Genomic DNA, 24,174 nt, shown 5'->3' with positions numbered 1-24,174 from the left:
CAAAACTTTCCCGAGACATTCACATATAAATGCCACACCGTCCTACAACACTCAATGAGAGTCTCCTGCATGCAGTGTTGCCATGGCATTTAATTATCAGGATTCAAGGAATCAGGACAGCATATAAGTAAACATAAATAGGAGGAAATAAAAACACCATAAAACAGACTGGAGAGAGAGAGAGAGAGAGAGAGAGAGAGAGAGAGAGAGAGAGAGAGAGAGAGAGAGAGAGAGAGAGAGAGAGAGAGAGAGAGAGAGAGAGATAGTTATGGAAGAGGAGGACGCTAACCTTCACTTTGGTAGCAAGGAACCCATCGCTACGCCGCCATACTAGTCATCCCAGAGACACAGAGGCGGAAGATGCTGGAAATGCTGAACAGATAACCCAGCCGACGCAACAGTGACGGCCACACGCTATCCACTGCAGGCTGAAATCATACAACACTCTCCATAAAGAAAATAATAAAATAATGATAATAATAATGATAATAATAATAATAATAATAATAATAATAATAATATTAATATTATTATTATTATTATTATTATTATATTATTAAATATATAAATAAAATAAGTAAATAAAGGAGTAAAATAGATAAATAAAAATCGTACTCCACCTGATCTTCTCATAAAGGTCAGATGATGTAAGAATATAATAAAAAGAGAAATAAGAGTTGTACTGTTAGCTAAGACTGGACATTTATGAGGTAAGTGGAGACGGCGATATTAGCGGATAAGTAGCAGTTCGAGATAACTTCCCTCACACTACAAGCGTAGTACACATTCTTCTAAATAACTAAAAGGACGGAAACAGGAGTCATGTTCTGAGCTGGCTGGTGTGTTCGAAGCTTTCCTGCAGCTCTGATCAGCCACACTCCTTGAGGCACCAACAGGCCCGCGGCGGGGTTCTTATTTTCATCCCGGTCGCTTGGCATGGGAGCGGAAGGAGGACGGGCTGAATTCTAACACCGATGAACGTTCTCGCAAAGCTGGCAAGTGACCTGGTTTTTATACTCGTGGCGATGGTGGTTTGTACAAATGTCAGGCGAAAGCAAGAAAGATTCATCGTGAACGTATGAGTAAAGCGCGTTGCTCCATAACAAATTTTGTCAGCTGGTGTCTCTTTCTGTACAAAAAACACAATCAGCACTCGAACAACTACTCTTCATTATACTGTGATACAGAATATCTAGGTCAGTATCTTAGTGAACGTATGGAAACATTGGTATTGGTATTGATGAGTAAGTTGAGCAAGAGAAGGTGGGAAGTTTGCCCGAGGAGACTAATAAGTCTTGCTGGCAGCAGACACCTTATGATGAGAACAAAGTCATCATCCAATGTGTTCGTTACTGAGATCTTATAATGTTGTTTTGTAGTAAAATAACGTGCATTATTTAAAAATGAAGCCTCGGATGTGTGTCAAAGCTTGCGATCCATTGAGACTGCCAAGTGAGCCGAGCTCGAGGAAGCAAGACAGGCGACTCATGCACCGCTGGAACTTCACGGTTCCTTACTTACATAAGTAACTTCAAACTGAAGTTACGTGCACTAAACGATGGAGTCAGTCTCCGCTACTCAGTCCTGGCGGCCGATGCACCCTCAACACAACGTGCTTCGCGAGCTGTAACTATTCATGACTGCCTAGATTCATATTACTTTGGAGGTACAGTTAGAGGTAAATACTCGTATGGCGATCTCTCTCTCTCTCTCTCTCTCTCTCTCTCTCTCCCCGGTGGTGGTGTGCGAGCATAATAAGGGCATCTGGGAAGCAGCTTGGTACGCGTCGATCAATCATGCCTGACCTGCTCCAGACAAGGCAATGCTCTGGTACTGAGGCTGTGCAGCCGTGGTGGGGGAAAGTCGGAAATACGCTGGACCGGGTCGGCGTCAATTGAGTGATTGTTGACGGAAGCTAGTGAGAGGTGGGGCAGCGCAAGTGCGGAGCAATTGCGGCCTGAATGTTAATTGCGGTGGAGTTCTCTGCACTAGGCATCACGTACGAACGGAACAATGCAATTCTGTAACAATAATGAATGCACAAATTATGTATCACTGGAAGCGGAGGAAGGCGAGGAGACAGCTGAGTCTGGAGGCTGACGAGGCAGAGGTCGGCTCCTTGCGTCACAGGAGACATGTCGTGCACACGCAAGAAGGTAACGAAAGTGAAAGCAAAAGTGCTGGATGAAAGCGCAAGGGAAGTTAGGTAGGCCGATGAAGCTGTATCTGAATGTCTAAACAGCTCGTCTTGGGATCGTTTGCAACAGCCTAAACGTGCGTCCTCAAATATTACCGAACTATTTTCTGCCTTCTCCAATCTGTAAAGACTTTCGAAGGGAGCAGAGGAAAGGGAAGTCAAGCTCTGCGTATGACGGAGCAGAATCTCAATGAACGGTTTTACGTTTGTCTGGCAGGTTCATACGACTGCCTCTATTTGGACTGTGTGTGTGTGTGTGTGTGTGTGTTGTCCACATTTATATTACACTTACGTAGTATGTTTACATTCCAATCATCACAAAGCTTATACAAACAGGACACTCCACCAACCTTACCGTGGATGTGGAAGAGGCAGGACACGAGTATGCCATGGAGTGAGAAGCGGCATCGCAAATCTTCTCCTTCCCTTTCTTCCACCTTGGTATCATGCTCTGTCAACCATGAAAGCGAGAGTTTACTTGTTTTACACCTTTGTCGGTGACACCTGATCGAGACCACGTGACAGAAGCAAGGAGCCTGCCTCGCCTGGGACGTCCATACTCCTTCCGGATGACAACAGCACCAGAAAAACGGTGAACTGAGGAGCGAAACAGGCCCAAGGAAACCCACTGAATCTCTAGCTTCCCTGTGCGGATGGTCTATGTGAGTCTGGTTCCTGTGTTTCGAACTGTGCGTCGATACTCACTACTACTCTGCTACACGAAGCTGTTGTGTTTCCTACTATGGTTCTCTCTCTCTCTCTCTCTCTCGTTATGAATAAAACCGTCTTTTTTCAATTTAATAACTGTAAACTCAACAGCGTGTTGTTATTTTTTTTTGTTAGTTATACGTAATGCATCGTTAAGGTTGGTACTCACATCTAAACACCACTTAACTTTATTCAGTCCTACGGGTTGTCATCTTATGCACGCCATTTCAGGTTACACACACACACACACGCACACACATATTGTCTGTCGATTAAATGCATCACTAGTTCTAGTCTCTAATGCTGATCGACAGTCACGTCATTTAGCATAACAAACATAAATATGACAAAATAAAATAAATACTGATAAAACTAATGTACTATTCTAGGAAAAAAGTTTAGCATAAGATAGAGGTATAGGCTGCAATTAACTCCAATCCAAATGTAATTCTCTCTCTCTCTCTCTCTTTCTCTCTCTCTCTCTCTCAAGCACCAGCCCGCTATCACATCAACATATTTGATTGATTGATTTAAAAGGGAAAAGGTAAGTGATGTTTCTTATATCCGTGGCACAGTAATAGAAGTCCTTTCGAATTAATCATTTTTCATGAAGCTCTTGATCAGCTGGAAGTATTTGCGGCATCCTAACACAAACTGATAATGCAACATTTTGAAGGCTGTGCAACCATGTTCATTGTAAAAGTGAATGAGGTAATGTTGATAAACGATATTAACTATCACATTTCTCATTGACGCGTATTGGAAGTATATGGCTATAATGTTTACGGTGGAAAAAAAAAAAAACACGCACACACGATAAAATAAATAAATAAGTAAATAAGTAAGTAAACACGGGTGCTATTTACACACACGCACACACTAGTCAATCAGTGTCTCACGGTTCACTTCGGGGGTTCAGCTTCGGTGTTTGTATCTACGTGCTCCCCTCTCTCCTTCAAGCAACTGTAGGTGAAGCGTGTGAGTTGTCGCGTGCAGGCAGGAATGAGGTGAGTTTGGAGCATAATAGTGAAAAGGTTAAGTGTGAATTTTATAACTTACATTGATGATTTTGTAGTATGTATGGACATTTTGATATGATATTTTATTATGTGACCTACATATAATGAGGATATATACACCTACCTATAATGAAGATATATATACCTACATATAATGAGGATCAATATAATACATATTTACAACCCGGGGTCCATTGAGTCTGAGCTCTTCTATGGACTGAGTTTAAATGAGCAGCACTATTGAATCCTACACACACACACACACACACACACTATGAACAAATTGTAATAACGAGGAAATTGCCATTGAATATCTGTAATATCCCTCCCTTTGTCTTCATGAATATATTGTTGCTAAAACTGTTATCATACATGCATAGTTATTTGATTTCAGGATGCAGTCAATCAGTATTGTATTGTTGTTTTCTTGTAATATGTTTGTTTGCTAGTAAGTTAAAGTTTTATAAAATATTCCAATATTTAAGGAGATATGGGCCTTCTGATTTCCATACATCTCTCCCTTAATGTGTTCTAAACTAGCATAGCCAAACATTACCTAATGAACATTATCAACACTGTAAAGTATAAAGAAGGCAGAAAATGAGATTTTACATTAAGACCACCCATATCTCAGTAATTGCTAATGTTATGAAAAAACAATGGTGATCAATTTGTTGACTGAAGCATCTTAATTAACTTATCTAAAAACTTTTTTTTTCTTTTCTATTTGCTCAGAACCAGCACAGGGATATGCTTGGCTGTCTTGCTGGCCTTTGGGGCTAGACTGGGCTGCTCAGCAGTGGTGAAAAAGGACCGATCTCGAAGACAGGCAATTGAAGGTGGTGATGGTGGTAAGGCAAAGGATAGTGATGTTAAAGTGGAGGTGGATGTGAATGGTGAACCAACATTCTCTCCACCACCTCTAAATGACACCACCTTCCCTACCACAGTTTCTCCACCTGGTATCACAATACCTACCAACACCCCTCCACCTACCACCACCACCACAAGTGATACTACTGCCGCCAGACTTCCTCCACTGGCTATTTTAAACAATGTTCCTCCATCTACCATTACCACCACAGATGATACCACCACCACAACCACACTTCCTCTGGCCATTTTAAATAATTTTCCTCCACTGACCACCACTACGACAGATGATACCACAACCACCACTCTTTCTCCCCTGGCCATTTTAAGCAATGTTCCTCTGCTGACCACCACCACCACCACACTTCCTCCATCTAGCATCACAAGTGGAGATTTTCCCACCAGTGATCCTTCATCCACCACCACCACAATTATGAATGATACTACTATCACTAGCATTGCCACAGCACCACCCAGCAACAGCAGAGTCATGTCTTCACCAAATCCCATCACCACTACCTCAAATACAACTCCTCCACCTACCACTACCTCCACCATCAGTACCACTTCTCCATTATCTTCCACCAGCTCTAGTATTATTGCTAGCCTTGGTTCATCTACCACCATCCACACTAACGATACTGGAAGAGCTGGGAACATAATTTACAGGTCAGTTTCATGTAGTGCTCTATGTAAATAGTTAGTCTATTCAGTGAAACATGACTAGATTGCCAGAACAAGCATGCTGCCACAATAGCCATTGAAGCCAGAAAGAAAAACTGAGTGTAATATGCTGTAAGATCAGAACACACTCTTAAACCCTACCTAAGCATAATCACAATATTTTGATCCTGTCATTATTTTTCTGCTATTCTTTTTATGTACTTAGTCATACATGATGCCCTCATCCGCTCCTTTCATTTCTTAATCTTTTAACAGCACTCATTATTTTCACCACTGATAGGAGGAAATAGATACTTTTCTCTTATAGCCATTCCTTGGAGGTTATTTAAAAAAGCAGGGGCCACAGTAAATTAGTTAAAATTTGATTATTTTAGTACCAATCCCAAACTTCCTCATTAGGCTTCTAATTCCTTAAAGAATGTCCCTAAAAGAACTATTATGGTGTTACCAGTATATGGGGCTTCCTTCTTGGTGGCATGCTGACCTACCTCAGCATCAGTGACACCTTTCGAGTTCCTCTCACAAGAGCAGTGGACACCTGGTTTGGGCCCCGCTCTCACCGCCGCCGCCGCCACACCCAGGATGAAGGTTTCCAGACATATGTGGCCACCACCTTCACTGCCTTTACTAATGCAATTGACAAAATTAATGCAATTTCTGGAAGAATTGAGAAATCATAAACCTGTTTGAAATCAGTCAATGAAGGTTTGAAGCAATATCTTTCGGAAGTATGTAGTTTATTTCAATGTAAGAAAATATATTTCTATATGATTTTGGATTTCTTATACCTAAATCTGGAAGCCAAAATGCTCCTGCTAAAGATAGTTACAAATATCAACCTTTTAAATTTGAGAGAGGGGTAAAAACAAGATAGTTTGCTTGAGTGAAATCACCTGCTACTATAATCATACTACTGTACATGAAAGTGATATAAACTAGTACATCAACATATATTCAAATGAAAGGACACTTAAGTATTTTCAGTGGTACACATCTGAATAGACATCATTACTTCTTTCCTGAGTACTGTTGAGTTTATTGCTAGACAGCATTGATATTTTTATATTTCTTTACCATACCACATAAGGAGAATGCACCAGAATCAGTTTATGCATTCACTGGAACACACATGCTAAACTTTGCCATGTTATTTCAACAGCACTGCTAAGACTTCTGTTGATATACAGGTAATATGATAAGATTTATCCTTGAGATAGTGTTTATTCTTGTATCATCTATATATGTATATGTTGTGCCAATATTCCTTTTAATGGGTATTAGCCAAGACAAGGTGTCTATATAAGTATATTCAGGTTCCACAGAGATAATGATTTCCCAAAAGTGACTTTCAGGTCACTTTCATGTATTCTTCCAGAACATGCAGGGATTATAAAAATACATTGTAAATATAAATACTTCTGTAGTAAATTTGTAAGTGTACTACATCATTAACAAAAATTTGTACTGTACAGCAATAAAAGCAATTTTGTACGATTAAGGATGAGTATATACATTTTAGCAATGAATAAAAAAAAATTAATGACTGAAACAGAGTATTAGGTTTTACAGTCAATACATGAATACAGCACAATACTAATAGCATATGAACATGGGAAATTTAATATAACAATAAAACATTTCAATCAGTCACTAGCAAATAATATAGAATGCAGGCTATCCTGCTAGAGGTGGTGTGTCTCGACAGGACAGAAGTTTCACTGTTGGAGGACACGGTGTACGAGGGGAGTAACCACCTCCTTGTGGGCGTGTGAGACCCGCCCTTGAATCACCTTTTTCCTCAGCCGCTGAAAACAAGAAAATGAGTATGAGATTATATATTTAATAAAGGAAAATTCCTCAAACCTTTTCCATTTAATCCACAAGATACTAATGTCATCTATTTTCACATGTCCATGGAAAAGTCAAGACTAGAATTCCTTCTCTCTCCTCACTGCTTTGGGGTCAACTAAGGAAATTAATCTGGGAAATCAGTCAGGAAAAAATTACACCATATCCTAAGTAAAAAAGCAAGGAAGGGCAACCATGGTATAGCTGGCAGTATGACAGACAAAGTTTTGGTCTCGGTAACTCATTTTCTCTGGTATTTACAGACTAATGAAATATATATTTGTTGAATGTTTCTAAAAAAAGTTAAAAAGACCACAAGTGAAAAACAGAAAGCAATGCTCTGATGGCAAAGTTTTCTGATGATTGCTGTCGCTTCCTCTGCAATGGTGTATAATAATGACGCCACCAACATATATGATAAGTACAGTTTACTGTTTCTAATACAACAGTGCAGTGTTTCAGTATATATTTACATACTAGAATTAGGTTACTTTTATCTTATGTTTATTACTGAATTTCAATCACATAATCAATAAAAATTTAATTAAATTGAACATTACCTGGCTATAAAGATTGGCTAAGAGCCTGTTTGTGTGGCGGACTGCAGAAAGATGCTGCCTGGCTCCTGGTGCTTTGGCTTCTGGCAGCAAACTGTAAAGCCTCTGGTTCTGCTCTCTAATATCCTTATAGGAGAATAGTGGTCCCAAATCTGAAGGCCAGTTGCAAGCAATTACAAAAGTACCATCTTCTAAAATATGTAGCAATAGCAAGTTAAACAGAAAAAAAAACAAAAAACAAATAAATAAATAAATAAAATAAATAAATAAATAAATAAATGAATAAATAAATAAAATAAAATAAAATAAAATAATGATAATAATTTGAAGATCACATGATAAAATGTAGGGAAAGTATGAAAAGAGAGTGAAGGCATTTGGGAAGCCACAACTTGCCTGACTTATAAAGGAAGCGTTGGAGGGTAGAAGGAGTCTGTAAATTAGGTGGCAGTTGGGCCAGCACTTGATGGTTTTGGGTCTGAGTTGCCTGTCGCATCTCACGCTTCAGTCGAATCAGAGCAGTACGGTCACCTGCCTCTCGTAGGTAATCTGGTCGAGCCATGGCCAGTGCCTCCTATAAGAAAAGTCATGATAAAAATACCACTGAAGGAGAAAAGTGAAAGAGAATTTGTCATTCAACTCTTGAGACATGTACTACTGAGAAAACTCTACTCTGGTATAAGTCTGAGTGATGAAAATGCAAAACTGTGTGTGTATCAGATTTTTTTTTTTTATCTGAAGATTAACACTTTCCTATGTTATCAAAATACTTCATCAGTTTTCAGTTTTCTTCATGCCTTTATTGTACAAGGTGTGGTCAAAAAGTATCTGACCTTGAATTTGTTAGCACAAAGCAATAATAGGTGAGCAAAATCTGCATGGGTATTAGGTGGCCATGTCCTTACTGAGCATGCGCAAAAATTTTTGTGTCTGTAGGTGATGCCAGTCACCTGCAGTGACACGTTAAATACCGATGTGAAGAGTGTGTTATGTGATTTTTCTCTTTGAGTCAAGATGACTGAGCACACTGAGCAAAAATACTGTATCAAATTTTGCCAAAATCTTGGTGATATGCAAGCCCAGACTACTGAAAAGGTTCAGAAGGAGGTGATGCTATGGGAAAAACATAAATGAAGGAGTGATACAGTTGGTTCAAAGATGGCAGGACCTCAGTGGACAGTGAGCCACACTGTGGGAAACTATCGACTAACAGAAACGATTAAGTGATTGCAAAGGTTTGAGGAAAAGTCTATGAAAACCATCATGTGACTACTGAGGAGATTATTGCCAAAGTTGAAATCAGCCATGGGTCAGTTCAGTCAATTATAAGATTTGTTCATGAGGAGGGTGTCGGCCAAATTTGTACCAAAGTTACTGTCTGACCAGCAGAAAGAAAACAGAAAGGAAATCTCCCAGGACATGCTGGAGTGTGCTAGCCAAGATCAAAACTTCATGAATGCTACCATCACTAGCGAAGAGACATGGGTGTACAGTTATGACCCTGAAACAAAATTACAATCATCCCAATGGAAGCATCCATCTTCACCAAGACCAAAGAAAGCATGACAGGTGTGCAGCAATGTTAAACTGATGATGACCTGTTTTTTTACTACAGAGATATTGTGCACCATATGTACCACAAGGTCAGACAATTAATAAAGAACACTACCTGGGGGTTCTTTGCCGCCTTTGTGAAGCTGTACATGAAAATTATCCGACCTGTGGGCAGCAAATAACTGGCAACTCCACCATAACAATGCATCCGCTCATTCTGCCTACGTCATCCAAGCATTCCTCATTAAGTATAACACACCACTTGTTTGTCAGGCTTCTTACTCCCCAGATTTGGCTCCATGTGACTTTAGGCTATTCCCAAAGCTCGAAAATACACTCAAAAGGAGAAGACATTAAGAGGACATTAAGCAAAATTCAACAGCACATCTCTACAACATCCCAAAAAGTGATTTCTAGAAATGTTTCCAGAAGCAACAGAATGCTGGCAGAAGTGTGTAGACTGCAAAGATGAATACTTTGAAGGAGACTAAATAAAAATTGTGAGTTTTAATATTGTTTTTTGGCCAAAGGTTGGATACTTTTTGACTACACCTTGTACAAGGCTAAAGTGTTCCCAATAGTGGGTGATGGCATTCTTGGAACCACCCCAAATTCAATAACTCTAAATGGGCTTCAAAATGAGCAACATTGATTTGAGATGATGATAGGTGTAATAAATATAAATGCTGGACTGATCACAGTTGACTATACGTGTTTAGATACTGTCACCTGGCATTAACCCTAGTTTTTAAATAATGTGATATGACATACCATTCTGTTTTCTCATTTTTCTACTCGTGTTCATTTATTACTTTAAGTTTCTTATCACTTTACTTATTCAACTCAATATAAAGAGCACATTCAAGATAACACAATGAATGAAAGCAGACAATGCAACACTACTACTTTACCTGAAGTGTCATGGTTTTTTTGGTGGAGTGAAAGGTGGTGGTGGTACTGGTGAAGGCTGGTGGCTTTGACTTTACATATTTATTCACTTGTTTAGGAAAAGTTACTTCAAATGTGACTGGTTTCTTCTGCTCACACATTTGTTTATCTTCCACCCATCCAACTTTCAGTGTCACTGGCTTTGTATGCTCCCCCAGTCTTGGTGTACCATTCTCCTTGCTAGTGATGAGAGTATCTGCCTCTTCCTGTGTGTGGTTTTTCACAAGATTTGCTCTGTTAAGGTCTTCCTCTATTTTGCTCTGAGATGGTCTACAGTTGTTAAGATTCTTTATTGATTTGGACTTTCCATCATTAATTAGTGAAGGTTTACCTTTTTGCTTAGATCTATCCTTGGGCACAGGAGGGGAGATTAACAACCATCCAGGTGGTACTGAGGCTGGTGATTCTTCAGTCCCTCCTTTGAGGCCCTCTATAGGTTCTTTTATGCTAGACTGGCCATTTTTATTGTAATTTTGTCTCCCTAGAGGAGAATGGTGGCTTTGGCTGGTGTCTTCACTGATACTACATGCAAGATCAGATTGTGGATGCTGCTCAGTTTCTTTTGAATACTCAGTAGAGAAACTGTTTCCATCATTACTATGGTAATACTCTCCTTCATTCTGAACTGACCCAGCCTTACCTGATGATGTTCCACCATGTTCACAGGATTCCAGGCTGATGCTCTCAACTGAGTGGGACAAGGAAGACTGACTACTAAGTGTCCTGTCTTCACTACCTGATTTTGGCGTTGGTTTATCTTTAAAGGGGACTGATCTGTTTCCCAGTCTAGCTCTCTCCTCTTTCCTTGACTTTGTCACATCTTTATGTTTTCTTGAAGGTACAGGCTTGTTGCTTAATGTTTCTTTTTTTGATAACTTTACACTTATTTTTTTACTGGCAGTGCTTAACTGCTCACATGATTTAGATCTTGATTCCTTATTGTTTTTCATCCCCTTTACCATTTCCTTATCCTTGCTAATTTCACTAGATTTGTAAGTCTTCTCAGCATGATATTTCCTATTTGAAACAGGTTTAATCTTATTTGTGATTTTTTCATGGCTGGATTTTCCAATATGCTTTTTAGTGTAATCAGTGTCTTGATTAGCATGAGAGGACTGCTTAACTTTACCCCAGATCTCCCTATTTTTCAGTGACTCAGTTGTGCTCTCCCTCTCACTAGAACTGACTGAGATCCTGCTTCCTCTTTTTCTGGAACTCTTTCCTGCATACAGGAGTGAGTCACCAGTCTGCACTCCAATACTTTCCCCTTTTCTTTCATTCCCCTGTTCAATAAACTCACTACTAGGAAACATCTGTCCAAAGTCCTTGGACACAATACCATCACCTGTGGGAGATTCAGAAACAGCAACTCCTTGTGCTGCTGGTGACTTGAAGGTCAATGTTCTGCCACTTATGACTGTAGTAAGATTAACTTTTCCAACCTGGTTTTCCTTGGACTCCCTACCATCACCCTGTCTAGATATCTGGCTCTCCAAGGCAGGCAGATCACTACCACTTTCCTCAGATATAGGAAGGGCTTGTACTGAATGTAACTCAGAACTGCTGCCACCACCTGCTATGGTCCTAGCAGCAGAGGATTCAACTGCTGAAGAAGATCTCCTTTGACCTGACAGAGTAACTTCTGGGCTATAACTGTGGGCACTCTGGCTGCTGAACCCAGACCGTAAAGGGTCTCCCTCTCCCAACAGTTCTGTTCTCTGTATTCTCTTGCTATGGGTGTGTAAAGCCCAGGATCTTGGGCTGTGATGGGGCTGTAGTACAGCTCTTCGGGAACGTTCTTCAGTGCTGGCCAGCTTTCTAACCTCATCCTCCACCTGCTTCATCGTTGAAGCTCTGGAACTGTTTACATCTGAGCTCAGCTGACTGATATTAACTCTAGGTGAAGATGAATATGACTGGGAAATGCCTGAAGGTCCCTGGGATAGCCTTGTATCTTCTTTTCCATCATTGGATGGAAATGAATTTTCTTGTCCTGAGAGATGAGTGCTTCTTGAGACCTTCCTAAGGTAAAGAGGTAAATGTTTCTGTTTTTTGGTTGCATGTGTACTATCTTCACTTGACATGATGCTACTAGTTGTGGTATCTGGAAATAAGTTGTCTATAATTATTAATCTTTTAACTGAAAATTATTGTTTACAATTAATTTTTTTCAAATACCATGGATGAAGTGTAAAGGAGAATTGGCTTTGGGAGAGTTACTTGACTGAGTAAAGCAGTGTTATAATTAAAGTAAAAGGAATGGGAGAAAAGCAACTGATGAAGAAGAGAATTAGATCCAGAGCGAGAAAAGTACCATGAATGAGATGGGTGAGTAATGTGAAGAGAATATTTAATGCAAGAATGGTTGTGGCTGTTGTGATAGGAATGAATGGAAAAAAGTTGTGGACATGCAAATAGTGACATAGCTGTAAGAGCCTCTGGTCCAATCAGCTAATCTGGTTTCATGTAGGGAAGGGTTAAATTAACTATGCTGTCTGGCTTGACATGGAGGGTATGATGTAAAGGAATATTTGTCAATGTGAATACATGCACATATGTATCTCCCCCTTCACAGGATGTTGGCTTGGTATATAGATTTAGACACAATTTAAAAACAATATGTTAGATATTTTGACAAAGTATCATTAAAAGAAGATCCTGAAATTTAGTGACTAATATATATATATATATATATATATATATATATATATATATATATATATATATATATATATATATATATATATATATATATATATATATATATATATATATATATATATATATATATATATATATATATAATTTCACATTTGCTATTTACTATTTACACCAGAAATATCTGGAATTTTGGCCATGCTAATTATAGAAGCTTTCAGTGAACAGTGCAACCTGACTTATAAAGGAGGTACCTTACCTGAGTGGCCCAGAAGATTATGGGTATGCATATTGCCAGTGGTGTCAGACCCTGTGCCAGAGTTACCCCTGGTCACCTTCTGCTTAAAGGTACCTTCAGAGCCAATGCTGTCTCCAAGCTGATCCAATAAGGCTCTTCATATGAAAGAATAAGAATTATGATAAAACCTAAACAGTATAAGAAAACAGGTAAATTTCTTAATAAATATCAATAGTTCACAATTTCAAGGAGAAAATACATCTTAGCTTAATTTCCATGGATCAAATAGATAGTCAGTACAAATAGAAGTCAGGACAGTTCAACAAACAAATAAAATCTCTGCACGCACTTCTCTAGTTTCTCAAGAGTATGGATGTGCCGCTGAATCTTTCTGACATACTTCTGCTTCTGAAGCTGAATGAAGGAGATCTGACTGCTCACATCTTGGGCATCTGTGAAGACATGTTTCTTATACTACTCAAATAATGATCACTAAATATGATTTACACCACTCCAGTTTCCTCTAATATGCAGAGTGGGCAGAAAAGACCTTCACCTTGGCAGTAAGGATGAAGAACATTTCATTAAAATAGGACACTTCGACCTATGTTTTTCCTAATAATTCCAAAACATATAATCCAAGTGTTACAAAACATTTCAGCTGAGATGAGATGCTGCATCAGTAGGTGGATGGTAGACATTATCTGACATCCTTGCCTGCTTTTATAATATACTACATGAGTTAGGAGTCTAAGTTTGATCTACTATGTGTTTTTTTTTTTTTTTTCTTAAGCCAGTAGTGTTACAACAGCCTGGAATAACACTTCATATGAGAAGTATTGCTAAGTCTAGTAAAATTACTGTAGTAGAGGAAAATCCCGTTTACCTGTGCGACTTGAAGGAGTAGAATTCTGGCTTTCTGACTGTTGCTGGTGCTGCCAAGGCCGGCTCAGTGTTTTGGATTGAGTGGCTGAATCACTTCTTGTAGAGCTCTCAGGTGGGACAGGAGATTCAACCCTCTGTCTCTCCTCTTCCTCCTGGCACAATAAAAGTAAACACGTCATAAAATAAAGGTGATTATGCAACAAGGCTATTGGTACAATATCAAAGGTTATTGATACTATGTAGCATAACACAGTACAAGATAAAAATAAACACAGTGATTTATAATATCAGTCATCTACAAATCATTAATCAAATTACATCTTTGATTTAATGGTAACTAGAAATCTTCAACCAATAAACTTTACTTTCGGAAAGATAAATCGATAAACTTTTCTAAGACCCAGCCCAGTGGTGTCAGATGCTGTCATATGAAGAAAGCCATGAGAAAGTGAGGTTGGTAACAATAAAAAGCATGAAGGGATCACTTAATTATGATGCCTGAAACAATAAGGGAATTGAAAGAGCTAATAGAGTATGTCTTCTGATAAGGGATAAAGGAAGGATAGTATGCATACAAATACAAACAACTACCTGTTTAATAAGTTTCATAAAGCTCAACTCCCCAAACAGGGATATTTACAATAGAAATTAACAAGAGATGAATATTACAAACAAGGAACATTCATGATTCTAAAAATGTGCTGGATCTAAATAGATATAAAACCATTTATACTATAGCAAATAGACATGTTACATACTTGGCCCTCACTGGAGACATAGCCAAGTAAGCGAGCATCACGTGGAGAGGTAGAGTAGAACTCAAAGCTGGATGCCAGAGCCTCATCCACATGTCTGTGTCTCTCCCTAATAGTCTCATAAGCTGATTCTGAGCCTGAGCTGGTCCAAGGATGGGCAGGCAGCCTCCCAGGCTCTCCACTGTGATGGCGGTGGTGGTGGTGGTCGTGATCTGAGAGGGATTCACTGGGATGGCTGTCGTCATGGTCATCAGTGTAACCTGGAGGTTGGTGAGCTACATGCAAGCCACCCTGCCGATCCTGGTACAGCCGCTCACACCTGCCACTTCCTGCCCACCACTGGCTACCGCTGGGGTCCTCCTTGGACCAGGTGTGGAGCGGAGAACTGTTGCTATGGCCTGGAGAAGAATCTGAATGAGGACTGCTGATGTCCTGGCTCCTTCCTAATTGGTATTGGTCACCAGGGAGGCTGGAGACTGTCTTGTGGTCCTCCTCCCTAAATGTGGCTCCCTCAACATCCACCAGCTCTACAAAGCAAAGGAAATGAAAACTTTTTAAGACAGCAGTGCATACTGAATGCTTATTTGAATAAGCCTATTTCCTGTTATAGAGGACTGATAAGAATAATCTTAATAGATCCATTTCCTTTAATGATGGTCTATTAAGAAACAAAAAGTCTGAGAATGAGAAAAGCCTGATCTAAATATCTACCTATATACACTTATACCCTGGTACTACCGACCTCACTTTAACGGATTTCAGAAGCAGCAGACAAAATATGGAACAGCCGACTCAATTTGAAAGTCCTGCACGCTATGGATGGAGTTGTGGCAACATTGGACACAAGCTGCTACTTCGAGAACTAACCACTTGTTGCAGGCAGTCACTTTGTTTACATCAGTGTAACAACACATGTATCTCATTGTTCCATGGTTTTTGCCCTTTTTACATGTTGTGTTTGAATTATCATAATTTTCTATAACCAAGCTATTCCATGGTAATCATAGTCGGTACCCAGGAGAGTAGCAGCAGTGACGAGGAAGACGAGATGCTGGTGACGCTGCTAAAAATATAAGTGTGCAGCTGAGTGGACACTATGCTACAATTTGTGGAACACACCAAGAATAGAGATATCAGTGTTCATTATGGAAATCTCAGAATTCTTTGAGAAGCCATAACTAAAGAACAATTTCAAAGTGGCAAGCAATTAAAATTAGACAGCTTTTTTCAAACCACGATTACCTGATGCACCAGCGGTACCAGCCAGGTTTGCACCTCCAGTAATGTACTAGTGGTTGTAGGCTGTGTTGGTGGTACAGATGTATCAGTAGTATGTGAACAATGAGGTAGAGACTGGTGGTTTGTTAGGTGACAGTGAAGGTGGACAGGGTGGTACTGCTGGTGTAGCAGGTGATTGTGTAGTCTGCACTGGTTTGAAAAAGCTGTCTAATTTTAAATGCTTGCCACTTTAAAATCGTTCTTTAATTATGGCTTCTCGAAGAATTCTGAGATTTTCATAATGAACACCAATATCTCTGTTCTTGGTGTGTTCCACAAACTGTAGCAGTGTCCATACAGCTACACACCACCTGTAGTTTTGGTAATCTCGTCTTCCTTGTTATTGCAGCTACTCTCCTGGGTACCAACTGTGGTTACCATGGATATCATGGGATGCTATGGTACGCTTGATTAAAAGTGCAGTACAGTACTGTATTTATTCCTCTATCTTTTGCAGTGTAATTGTTGATATTAGCCACTCCTAATGTAACCTAACACTTAGTGTTGGTACCTATGGACAATCAGCTTCATCGGACCAATGTTCACCCCCTTTTAGTCAGTAGTACTGAGGTATGAGTGCACCAAGTTGATATACTCCATGAAGGGGAATAAATGAGACAGGCATGCAATTTGCATACATACATTCATATACATAATCACATTCACTGGCTTTTCCTCACATCTCAGCCTCCATGCCTCTAACCAGGTGGGGACTGATCCACAATGACCATACATTGTAAGGGTTAGAAGCACAGCATACTTAGATTTTTCCACGGTGGGCCTCAGCAGCAAACATGGTTTACCTGTGTGACACCACATGGGACCCATCCCCTTTTCTCCATTTGACGAGATCAATTTATCTGATCACTTACAGGAAAATCTCCTGTTGATGTTCTTAAAGCTGTTTCCGTGCAAGCATAACAACTGATCAGATGCAACCTCTCTTCTTTGGTCCACAGACCACATAGTACTCTCATTAAAAGTCATCCAGTCAATCAAGCACAAAGTCTTTCAACTCATAAATAAAATTCTGAATCTACTACAAAATATTAAGTAATGTTGGTCATTAGCAAATAAAGTACTATACCTTTATATAATATTCTATTTAAATAGTAGATAAATCAAATTACATTCTAGTTCTTACTTTCAGAATCACATTCATTGATGGAACTATTCTCAGATAGTAAGCGAGGTGTAGCAGAAGCTGTTGGAGCCCTTTCCTCCTGCTTGCCCTCTGCCTGGCCACGGGACAAATCTGCATTACCAGCAGCTGGGACATGTTCTCCTTCCACCAGACCTGCTTCCCATTCTGTTGGAGCAAAAACCACACTATAGATATTCTTCCTTAAAATCTACATTTGAATGAATTCAGTAGCTTATTGCTTCTACCACATTACACCAAACAAAGAGACAAATGATGACATAATCAAGATCAACAAAAGGTACCAACCATGTGACACAGCCATGAAGTACGTGCGTGAGGCAGATGGGGGACGGTACGGCACCACCACCACCGTGCCTCCAGGAGTTGTGCACCGATCCTGCTCAACAACACATTTTTCCTGTTCCTCTCTCTCAGCCCGTTCTTCTGGTTCTTTGGTGTGACACTGGTCATCCTCACTCCCTCCACTGCCCTGCTGTCCCTGCTTCCTGCTATCAACTTCCTGTTCATCCCTCTTGCTACCTATGTATATCAGAGTAAGGTAAGAGAGCTCATTTCTCTCAAAGAAAGGAAATAATTGGAAAAAAATTCAACCCAACCTGTATCTGTAAGTAAACTCATAAATAACTACGAATTACAACATGAAAAGGATTTTTCAGTTCCTCAACATTTTATGATGGAGGCCATGATATGATAAACATCTGACAGAATAGGTTTCCCATACTGTGATAATATATAAAAATTAACCAATATTTCAGAATGTTGATGATTTGGTTTCAGATTATATAAAAAGCTGTCAATTACAGGTTGATATATATATATATATATATATATATATATATATATATATATATATATATATATATATATATATATATATATATATATATATATATATATATATATATATATATATATATATAAGCCTTTCCACTTCTAAACTTCTTAATGTAGACATATATGCTCAAATCAGAAAACTTTATATTTCAAAAGGAGAAAAGTAGAGTAAGAAAGAAAATACTCACCACATTCGCTCCAAGGGATTGGGATGTCCAGCTCCTCACAAGTTCCTGGAGTGGGGAGTCTTTGATCACCAGTGTGAGAGTCAGAAGTCTCTGAGGTGAAAGTGTTTGAGGTGTCAGTGGTGACCTGAGGATGGTCAAAGGCAATTTCTCCAAACATACGAGTAATAACACCTGCCACACCCTGCCTTAGTTGACACTCTTCTTCTGTGACAGATGGAATCCCCACAAAGCGCACATAATCTTGTAATTTGTTATAATCTTGCACCTTTCTGAGAGAACCATTGTCTAACAAAGCCTGAATATGCTCCTGAAGCTTGACTGACAGTGCATGGAGGGCATTGTTGAAGGACTGAAGGGACACTTGGTTCTCCAGAGTTGATTCAACATCTGCAGCAGCATTTTGAATGTCTGTCAAGTGTCCTGGGCTAGAGGAGCTGTTATCTTCTCTCACCTCCCTGCTTTCTAAGTCACTACTGCTACCTCTTCTAACCATGTATTCATGATTTTTTGCATTTTCACTGTTTTTGCGAGCCTTCAGGTCACCAAGTTCATCAGTTGAGAGTGGCCGGGAAGTAAGACTTTCAGTGTCAGTGTGTGAGGGCAGCCATGCAGGGGAGCTTGTTTCTGATCTGGAACTGATGTCATTGCCACTTGAAGTCCAAGATGGCCTTCCATGTTGATAATGTAAATATTCTTTGTCATGTACTATAAAAGAAGATGTGGAGCTGCACCTTGAATCACCTGTTACAGATTTGTGTTCTTTTTCTACAAGCTGATGTTGCAAGACGCCTGTTGTAGCAGGGTTGACACTGGTGCAGGCCGAGGTACCAGCCACTGGTAGAGGTGACATACTCTGCACAAGGGTGCTGGTGCTTGTGGATGTGTTGGCTACCACCTGCTCCCCCTTTTTATTCCATGAGGCACCAGTTACTGTCCCTGATGAGTCTCTTTCTGCCACACCACTGACACTAGATCTGGTGTGTGAGGACCTCACAGAAGGTAGAGACTGTTGGCTGTTACTCCTTTGGCACTTACTAGAACTGACAGCTGGTGTGGCCAGCTCAACTAGGCTGCAGGATTTGCCTTCCCTATGATGTTCTAATTTTGTTTCTTTGAGTGCCCTGTTGATGTAATGCATGGCCCTGTTGGATCTCCTACTGGGGGCATCTCCATCCTGAGGGCTGGTCTGCAATGCCCGCCGACGCAAGCGCCGGCGGGGACTCTGTGTTGGGCTGGATAATTTATTACTCAAATCTTCTTCACTGGAAGATAAGCAAGCCTTGTCTGCCCGGCTATGATGAGTCCTGGCTGAATGCAAGGGGGAAGATGCTGGCAGATCATTAATAGGCTTGCTTGAAGTCCCTTTGTTACTGCTTTTTATGGTTCCAGACTTTCCTCCTTTTTTCATCCCTCTTTGCTTTTCCTTGGCTTGGGTGGTGCCTTCTGGTTCTGTCCTGAGCACAGATGCATAACTACCAAGTGCAATTCTCTCTAAGGTGCTGAGTGAAGCAGCAGGAGTCACATGTGTATTTGTTCCTAGATAGCCAACATCAGCACCTGAATCCCATTCCATCCGCTTACTGGAAGCAACACTGGAAACTGAGAGCACTGAGGGAGAGGTTACTCTGTCAGAAGACTCTGGGGGATTTGTGGACTCCACTGAAACCAAAGAAGCCAAAGACACTTCTGGTTCACAAGGTGGAATTACAGGACAAAGTGGCATTTGGTTCAGGTAGTGCTGGCGGTCCAGTGGGTCATCAGTGCTGCCTGATACCAAGTTCAAAGAGGCTTTTACATCCTGCATCCTGCCCCTCACAGCATCCTGGAACTGTCTCAGCTTTCCCCGGGGACTAATAAGACCACCTACAATAAATGTTGGCTGAATGAGAGATGTCTCAGTTCCAAGTGCAGGGGAAACAGTTGTAGTGCTAGAAGCATGGTCTCTTTCACAGCCTTGCACCTCACCCCGTCTCATCTCTAATACAGTGCTCAAACTGTCTGTGTTTTCTGACTGACTACCAAGGGATCCCAACTGACCCTCTGCACTATTCAGAACAGCTACTGTAGCCTCAGGTTGTGATTTTTTTCTGATTTCCTCCTCAGACTCTTCACCATCAGTTGATCCTAAGTCCTTGCGAGAAGTCTGCACCAACACCTCCTCGCTCTGTCCTACTGCTGGGGGTCGGATTCCTTTCTGGGGCTTTTTGCTAACCAGTCTTCTTCCTGAATTGACAGAAAGATCTATTTCTGCATCTGGAGTACTAAGGCCAGCTGGAGAATTGCGTTCAAGGTCTTCCACACTACTGTCCATGGCCTGGTCTGGGCTTGGCCCAGCATCTGCACCTTCAACTGCATCACGAATGGGCACCAAAGTTAAACTACCATTATCTGCCCACTCAAGAGTCTCTATGTCAGAAGTGCTGCCATAGTATGCATGAACACCCCCAGGCAACATAAATCCCTGGTCTCCTCCAGGGGAGAAAATAAGCTCACTGCTACGAGCTATTTGGGTCTGAGTATCTAAATTTAGAGGCTGCCCAAACCTTCTTACAAAAGCAGTGATCCCAGCCACTGGAGGACAATCAGAGCCAGGAGTTTCTCCTCTTTGCTTTGGAATTTGACTTCTGCCTCTATCCAACTGAGTCTTCTGTTCATTTTCCTGTGTCTGTAGCACAGCTGCTTCTGGACTATTCTGAGTTCCTTCTGAATTATTCTCTGTCTCCCTTTCTTGAGAAGTTCCACCACCTGGCATATCAAGAGATGATCCACCTTCTATTTCCTCTCTCTGGCACAGACTAGAGGCAGTGAATGGAGGTGAACTAACAGTAACTTCTGGCACCACAGCACTCCATGACTCACTGTCAGTCTCCTCCCAAGCATTGGGCTCAGTGTCACTGGAGGTATGAGCTCCATGCCCTTGGCCAGGATGGTATGAAGGCCTTAGATAAATTTCTGGTAATCCATCTTGTTTTTCTTTATTACTGCTCATTCTCCCTGAAACTGAAAAAAAAAAAAAAAAAATTATCTACAAGTTCTATACAGCAGGCTGAGATCCCCCTCAAAGGGAGATACTACAAACAAGGTATCATGTAAATAAAGAGGAGAGAGCTTTCAGTCCACTAGTTATGGTCCTTGTTAACTTTTATTATGAGTAGTTGATATAGTGAAGGTATTATTTCAACCTAACTGAGGAGTGTGCAACCAGGCTGTCACTATGTAACAAGATAACTAGAACATTTGTCTTATGTATGCCATAGCAATAACCTAACACTGCATATGATCTCTATGAACAAAGGAGAAATGGATGTACTGGCTGCAGGTGCCAATTTACCACAATAAACAAACAGGCTCACCAGCTCTGAAAATGTGTATTCCATCTATAGTCCTACCTGGCAACTTCTCTGTATGTACTATCCAGCAGATATAAAAACTGATAGTAAAATTGTAGGAGACCTGTAGACCATCTCTCATTCCATAGTGTGGGAAATAACCATTCCAAATATTCATAATGATAAGATCAATGCCAAACTGTTTATGTGATCCTTGTACTTAACTTTACTTCCAAATGTTATCTGAGTGGCTTCACCCACCTTGACTCACTGAGGTATTATCAATCTAACCAAAACTAACCCACTACTAACAGGGGCTGCCACCTCAGCCCACTACAAGTATTTCCATATTCATATTCAAATCGACAATAAATATTAAGTCCTTGAATTTTGCGAACAGAGTGAGGTCAGTATACGCTTGCATTTTCATGTGTTACGACTTAAGAATGATGATTACATTGAAAATCATTAGAAATGTCTAGTTTATCTCTACCCCATCCTTTTCCCCAATAAATGTGGAAACCAGACAAGAAAATGACTTTGGTGGCAGTTTAGGAAGTCACAGCCCTTCCCCCCCTTAGCTAAGAGGTTATGACATTCAGTTAAATTTAGTTTTTAAAAATTTTTCACTGTTACATGACCAAAAGACTGAAACATGGCAATTAATTTGGTTTGCACAGCATTATGTGTGACTATGGGGATGGTCCAGGAGGGCAGAATTAGAAGGCAGATGATACAATTAACCAGTAACCATAATGTAATACTACTGTAGTGCCGTCCATAAGTCTGAGTGGAGAATTTGTCTGTTACTTCTTGGCTTAGCCTTCCCCCACCCAGCCAAGGCCCTATCAAGTACGATAACCAGGCACAATAATACATAAAAATACATAGGGAAAGTGTATTTTGACCATGGCCTCTATTATTGTTTGATGAAGCATATCACCCAAGGCCTTAATTTTCATGTAGTGGCATATATCAGATTTTAGGACAAAAGGAGAACTCATATAACTTTACCAAATCAGGAAAAACATGAAGCTACATATACATGAGCCTAATAAAATAAAATCATAATAAATAAAGCAAAGATAAACTGAGCTGGTAAGCACCCAACAAGCAGCAAAAGAGGTCATAAGAAAACTTATCACCCGTGCCTCACGTCCTGGTTTGCTCCACTACTACCACCCTACATGATACCAGGGTGGTGCATGGCAGGGGCACATCTCACACCACAAAATGGCACCAACACCTACCTGACGTGGCCTGTCACCATCACCACTAGCTGCAGGCCCGCCCAGCACATCCGCAAGGTTCAAACCCTCCTCTCAGCAAGGGATACGTACCACAGCCTCCACCTCCACCAGCCAGCCGTCCTCTACTCCCACTTCCCAAGCCTGCTCCTCAAAAAATGACAAGTGCAGTACATATAATTGGCGAGAAAATGAGTAGAAATACAAAGTTACACTGGAATTTGAATCTACTCCGCTTTGTTTACATCACTCAAAGGGCAGCGCTGCGAGCGCATCTCTCTCTCTCTCTCTCTCTCTCTAAAAGTTCTTAATCGCTATCCTTGTTTTGGTCGATACCACTAATGACACTACAGTTATGTTTTAATATCCCTTATATTTGACACTGTAACCTTGCTCTTCAATTTTCGCTATCAATTATGTTAAAACATTTCTGCTTTTCGTCATTTTTGTATCACTTCATTTGATTATACATCCTATGTTAATTTGATTGTAAATTCTACAATACTTCTTAGTACTATGTTTATAATTCATGTATTGGACTGACCCCTTTGTTAGCAATCTCTCTCTCTCTCTCTCTCTCTCTCTCTCTCTCTCTCTCTCTCTCTCTCTCGTTTTTATAGTGACGCTATAGATCTGATTTGCACATGAAACCAGTTCAGGGATTCGGTTCCTGTTAGGTACCTGTCATGATAAAATCTTCTGATAAATCTCAGTGTTTCCATGTGCCCAAAGGACAACTAGAAACTGATCAACATGAGCTTCATCAGGCGTAGAGGAAATAATTGTGTTTTGAAAGTTTTATGCGTGAAATGAGTTAATTCAGAACTTCAGCTCCTATCAGTATGTTTCTCATAGATGAGGACAAAATTAAGTAGTCTGCATGACCACTGCCATATTCTTTAATGGTAGTCTGGAAATAGAATTCGAAAGACATTCTTTTCTCTATTAATTTAAGTAAGAACATAACTATTCATTTGGCGTCAAAACAGAGGTCGTCCACTATTATGCTCCTGCATTGTGTGTGTGTGTGTGTGTGTGTGTGTATATATATATATATATATATATATATATATATATATATATATATATATATATATATATATATATATATATATATATATATATATATATATATATATATATATATATATATATATATATATATATATATATATATATATATAGTTGTCAATAGCATATAATTACTGT

The 24,174-nt window shown here is 40.1% G+C and overlaps 2 protein-coding genes and 1 long non-coding RNA gene across 8 annotated transcripts in view; 1 reads left to right on the top strand and 2 right to left on the bottom strand.

Moving 5' to 3' along the window:
* Window positions 1–2,943, bottom strand: part of LOC135102005 (uncharacterized) — a 51,208-nt gene extending 48,265 nt beyond the window's left edge. The window contains exons 1-2 of one of the 4 annotated variants that reach the window (XR_010269494.1): window positions 2,548–2,943; window positions 290–428 (exon numbers count right to left, since the gene is read on the bottom strand). This is a non-coding gene — a long non-coding RNA (uncharacterized LOC135102005). The remainder of the gene's footprint in view (window positions 1–289; window positions 429–2,547) is intronic. The other 3 variants (XR_010269491.1, XR_010269492.1, XR_010269493.1) reach the window with 3 other exon arrangements.
* An 821-nt stretch (window positions 2,944–3,764) lies between these two features.
* Window positions 3,765–6,252, top strand: LOC135102001 (mucin-2-like). Its single transcript, XM_064006590.1, has 3 exons — window positions 3,765–3,912; window positions 4,660–5,466; window positions 5,933–6,252. The coding sequence occupies exons 1-3, from the start codon at window positions 3,908–3,910 to the stop codon at window positions 6,159–6,161; spliced, it is 1,041 nt and encodes a 346-aa protein (XP_063862660.1). The 5' UTR covers window positions 3,765–3,907; the 3' UTR covers window positions 6,162–6,252.
* LOC135101993 (uncharacterized) lies at window positions 6,202–23,253 on the bottom strand. 3 transcript variants are annotated; one of them, XM_064006574.1, is made up of 12 exons: window positions 22,969–23,253; window positions 18,390–21,389; window positions 17,653–17,886; window positions 17,347–17,511; window positions 14,928–15,451; window positions 14,171–14,321; window positions 13,634–13,736; window positions 13,306–13,439; window positions 10,352–12,492; window positions 8,283–8,460; window positions 7,890–8,038; window positions 6,202–7,286 (listed from the first exon to the last, which is right to left on the bottom strand). In XM_064006574.1, the coding sequence occupies exons 2-12, from the start codon at window positions 21,376–21,378 to the stop codon at window positions 7,197–7,199; spliced, it is 6,858 nt and encodes a 2,285-aa protein (XP_063862644.1). In that variant the 5' UTR covers window positions 21,379–21,389; window positions 22,969–23,253; the 3' UTR covers window positions 6,202–7,196. The 3 variants fall into 3 exon arrangements, with proteins under 3 accessions (XP_063862644.1, XP_063862646.1, XP_063862645.1); XM_064006576.1 differs by having other exon boundaries at window positions 18,390–21,383; XM_064006575.1 differs by having other exon boundaries at window positions 23,059–23,253.
* Window positions 23,254–24,174: the final 921 nt, after the last annotated feature.

Source organism: Scylla paramamosain, chromosome 7 (genome assembly GCF_035594125.1).
Source record: "Scylla paramamosain isolate STU-SP2022 chromosome 7, ASM3559412v1, whole genome shotgun sequence".
NCBI classification, from domain to species: domain Eukaryota; kingdom Metazoa; phylum Arthropoda; class Malacostraca; order Decapoda; family Portunidae; genus Scylla; species Scylla paramamosain.
This window is presented reverse-complemented; position numbering and strand designations above follow the sequence as displayed.

Excerpts from the sequence above, each read along its gene's own strand:
- LOC135102001 (XM_064006590.1), top strand. Across the intron at positions 5,467-5,932 it reads GCTGGGAACATAATTTACAG|TATATGGGGCTTCCTTCTTG; the intron begins GTCAGTTTCATG and ends TGGTGTTACCAG.
- LOC135101993 (XM_064006574.1), bottom strand. The coding sequence starts at position 21,378 with ATGAGCAGTAATAAAGAAAAACAAGATGGATTACCAGAAATTTATCTA. Across the intron at positions 17,512-17,652 it reads CTTCATGGCTGTGTCACATG|AATGGGAAGCAGGTCTGGTG; the intron begins GTTGGTACCTTT and ends TTGCTCCAACAG. Across the intron at positions 7,287-7,889 it reads TAGCCAATCTTTATAGCCAG|CGGCTGAGGAAAAAGGTGAT; the intron begins GTAATGTTCAAT and ends TCTTGTTTTCAG.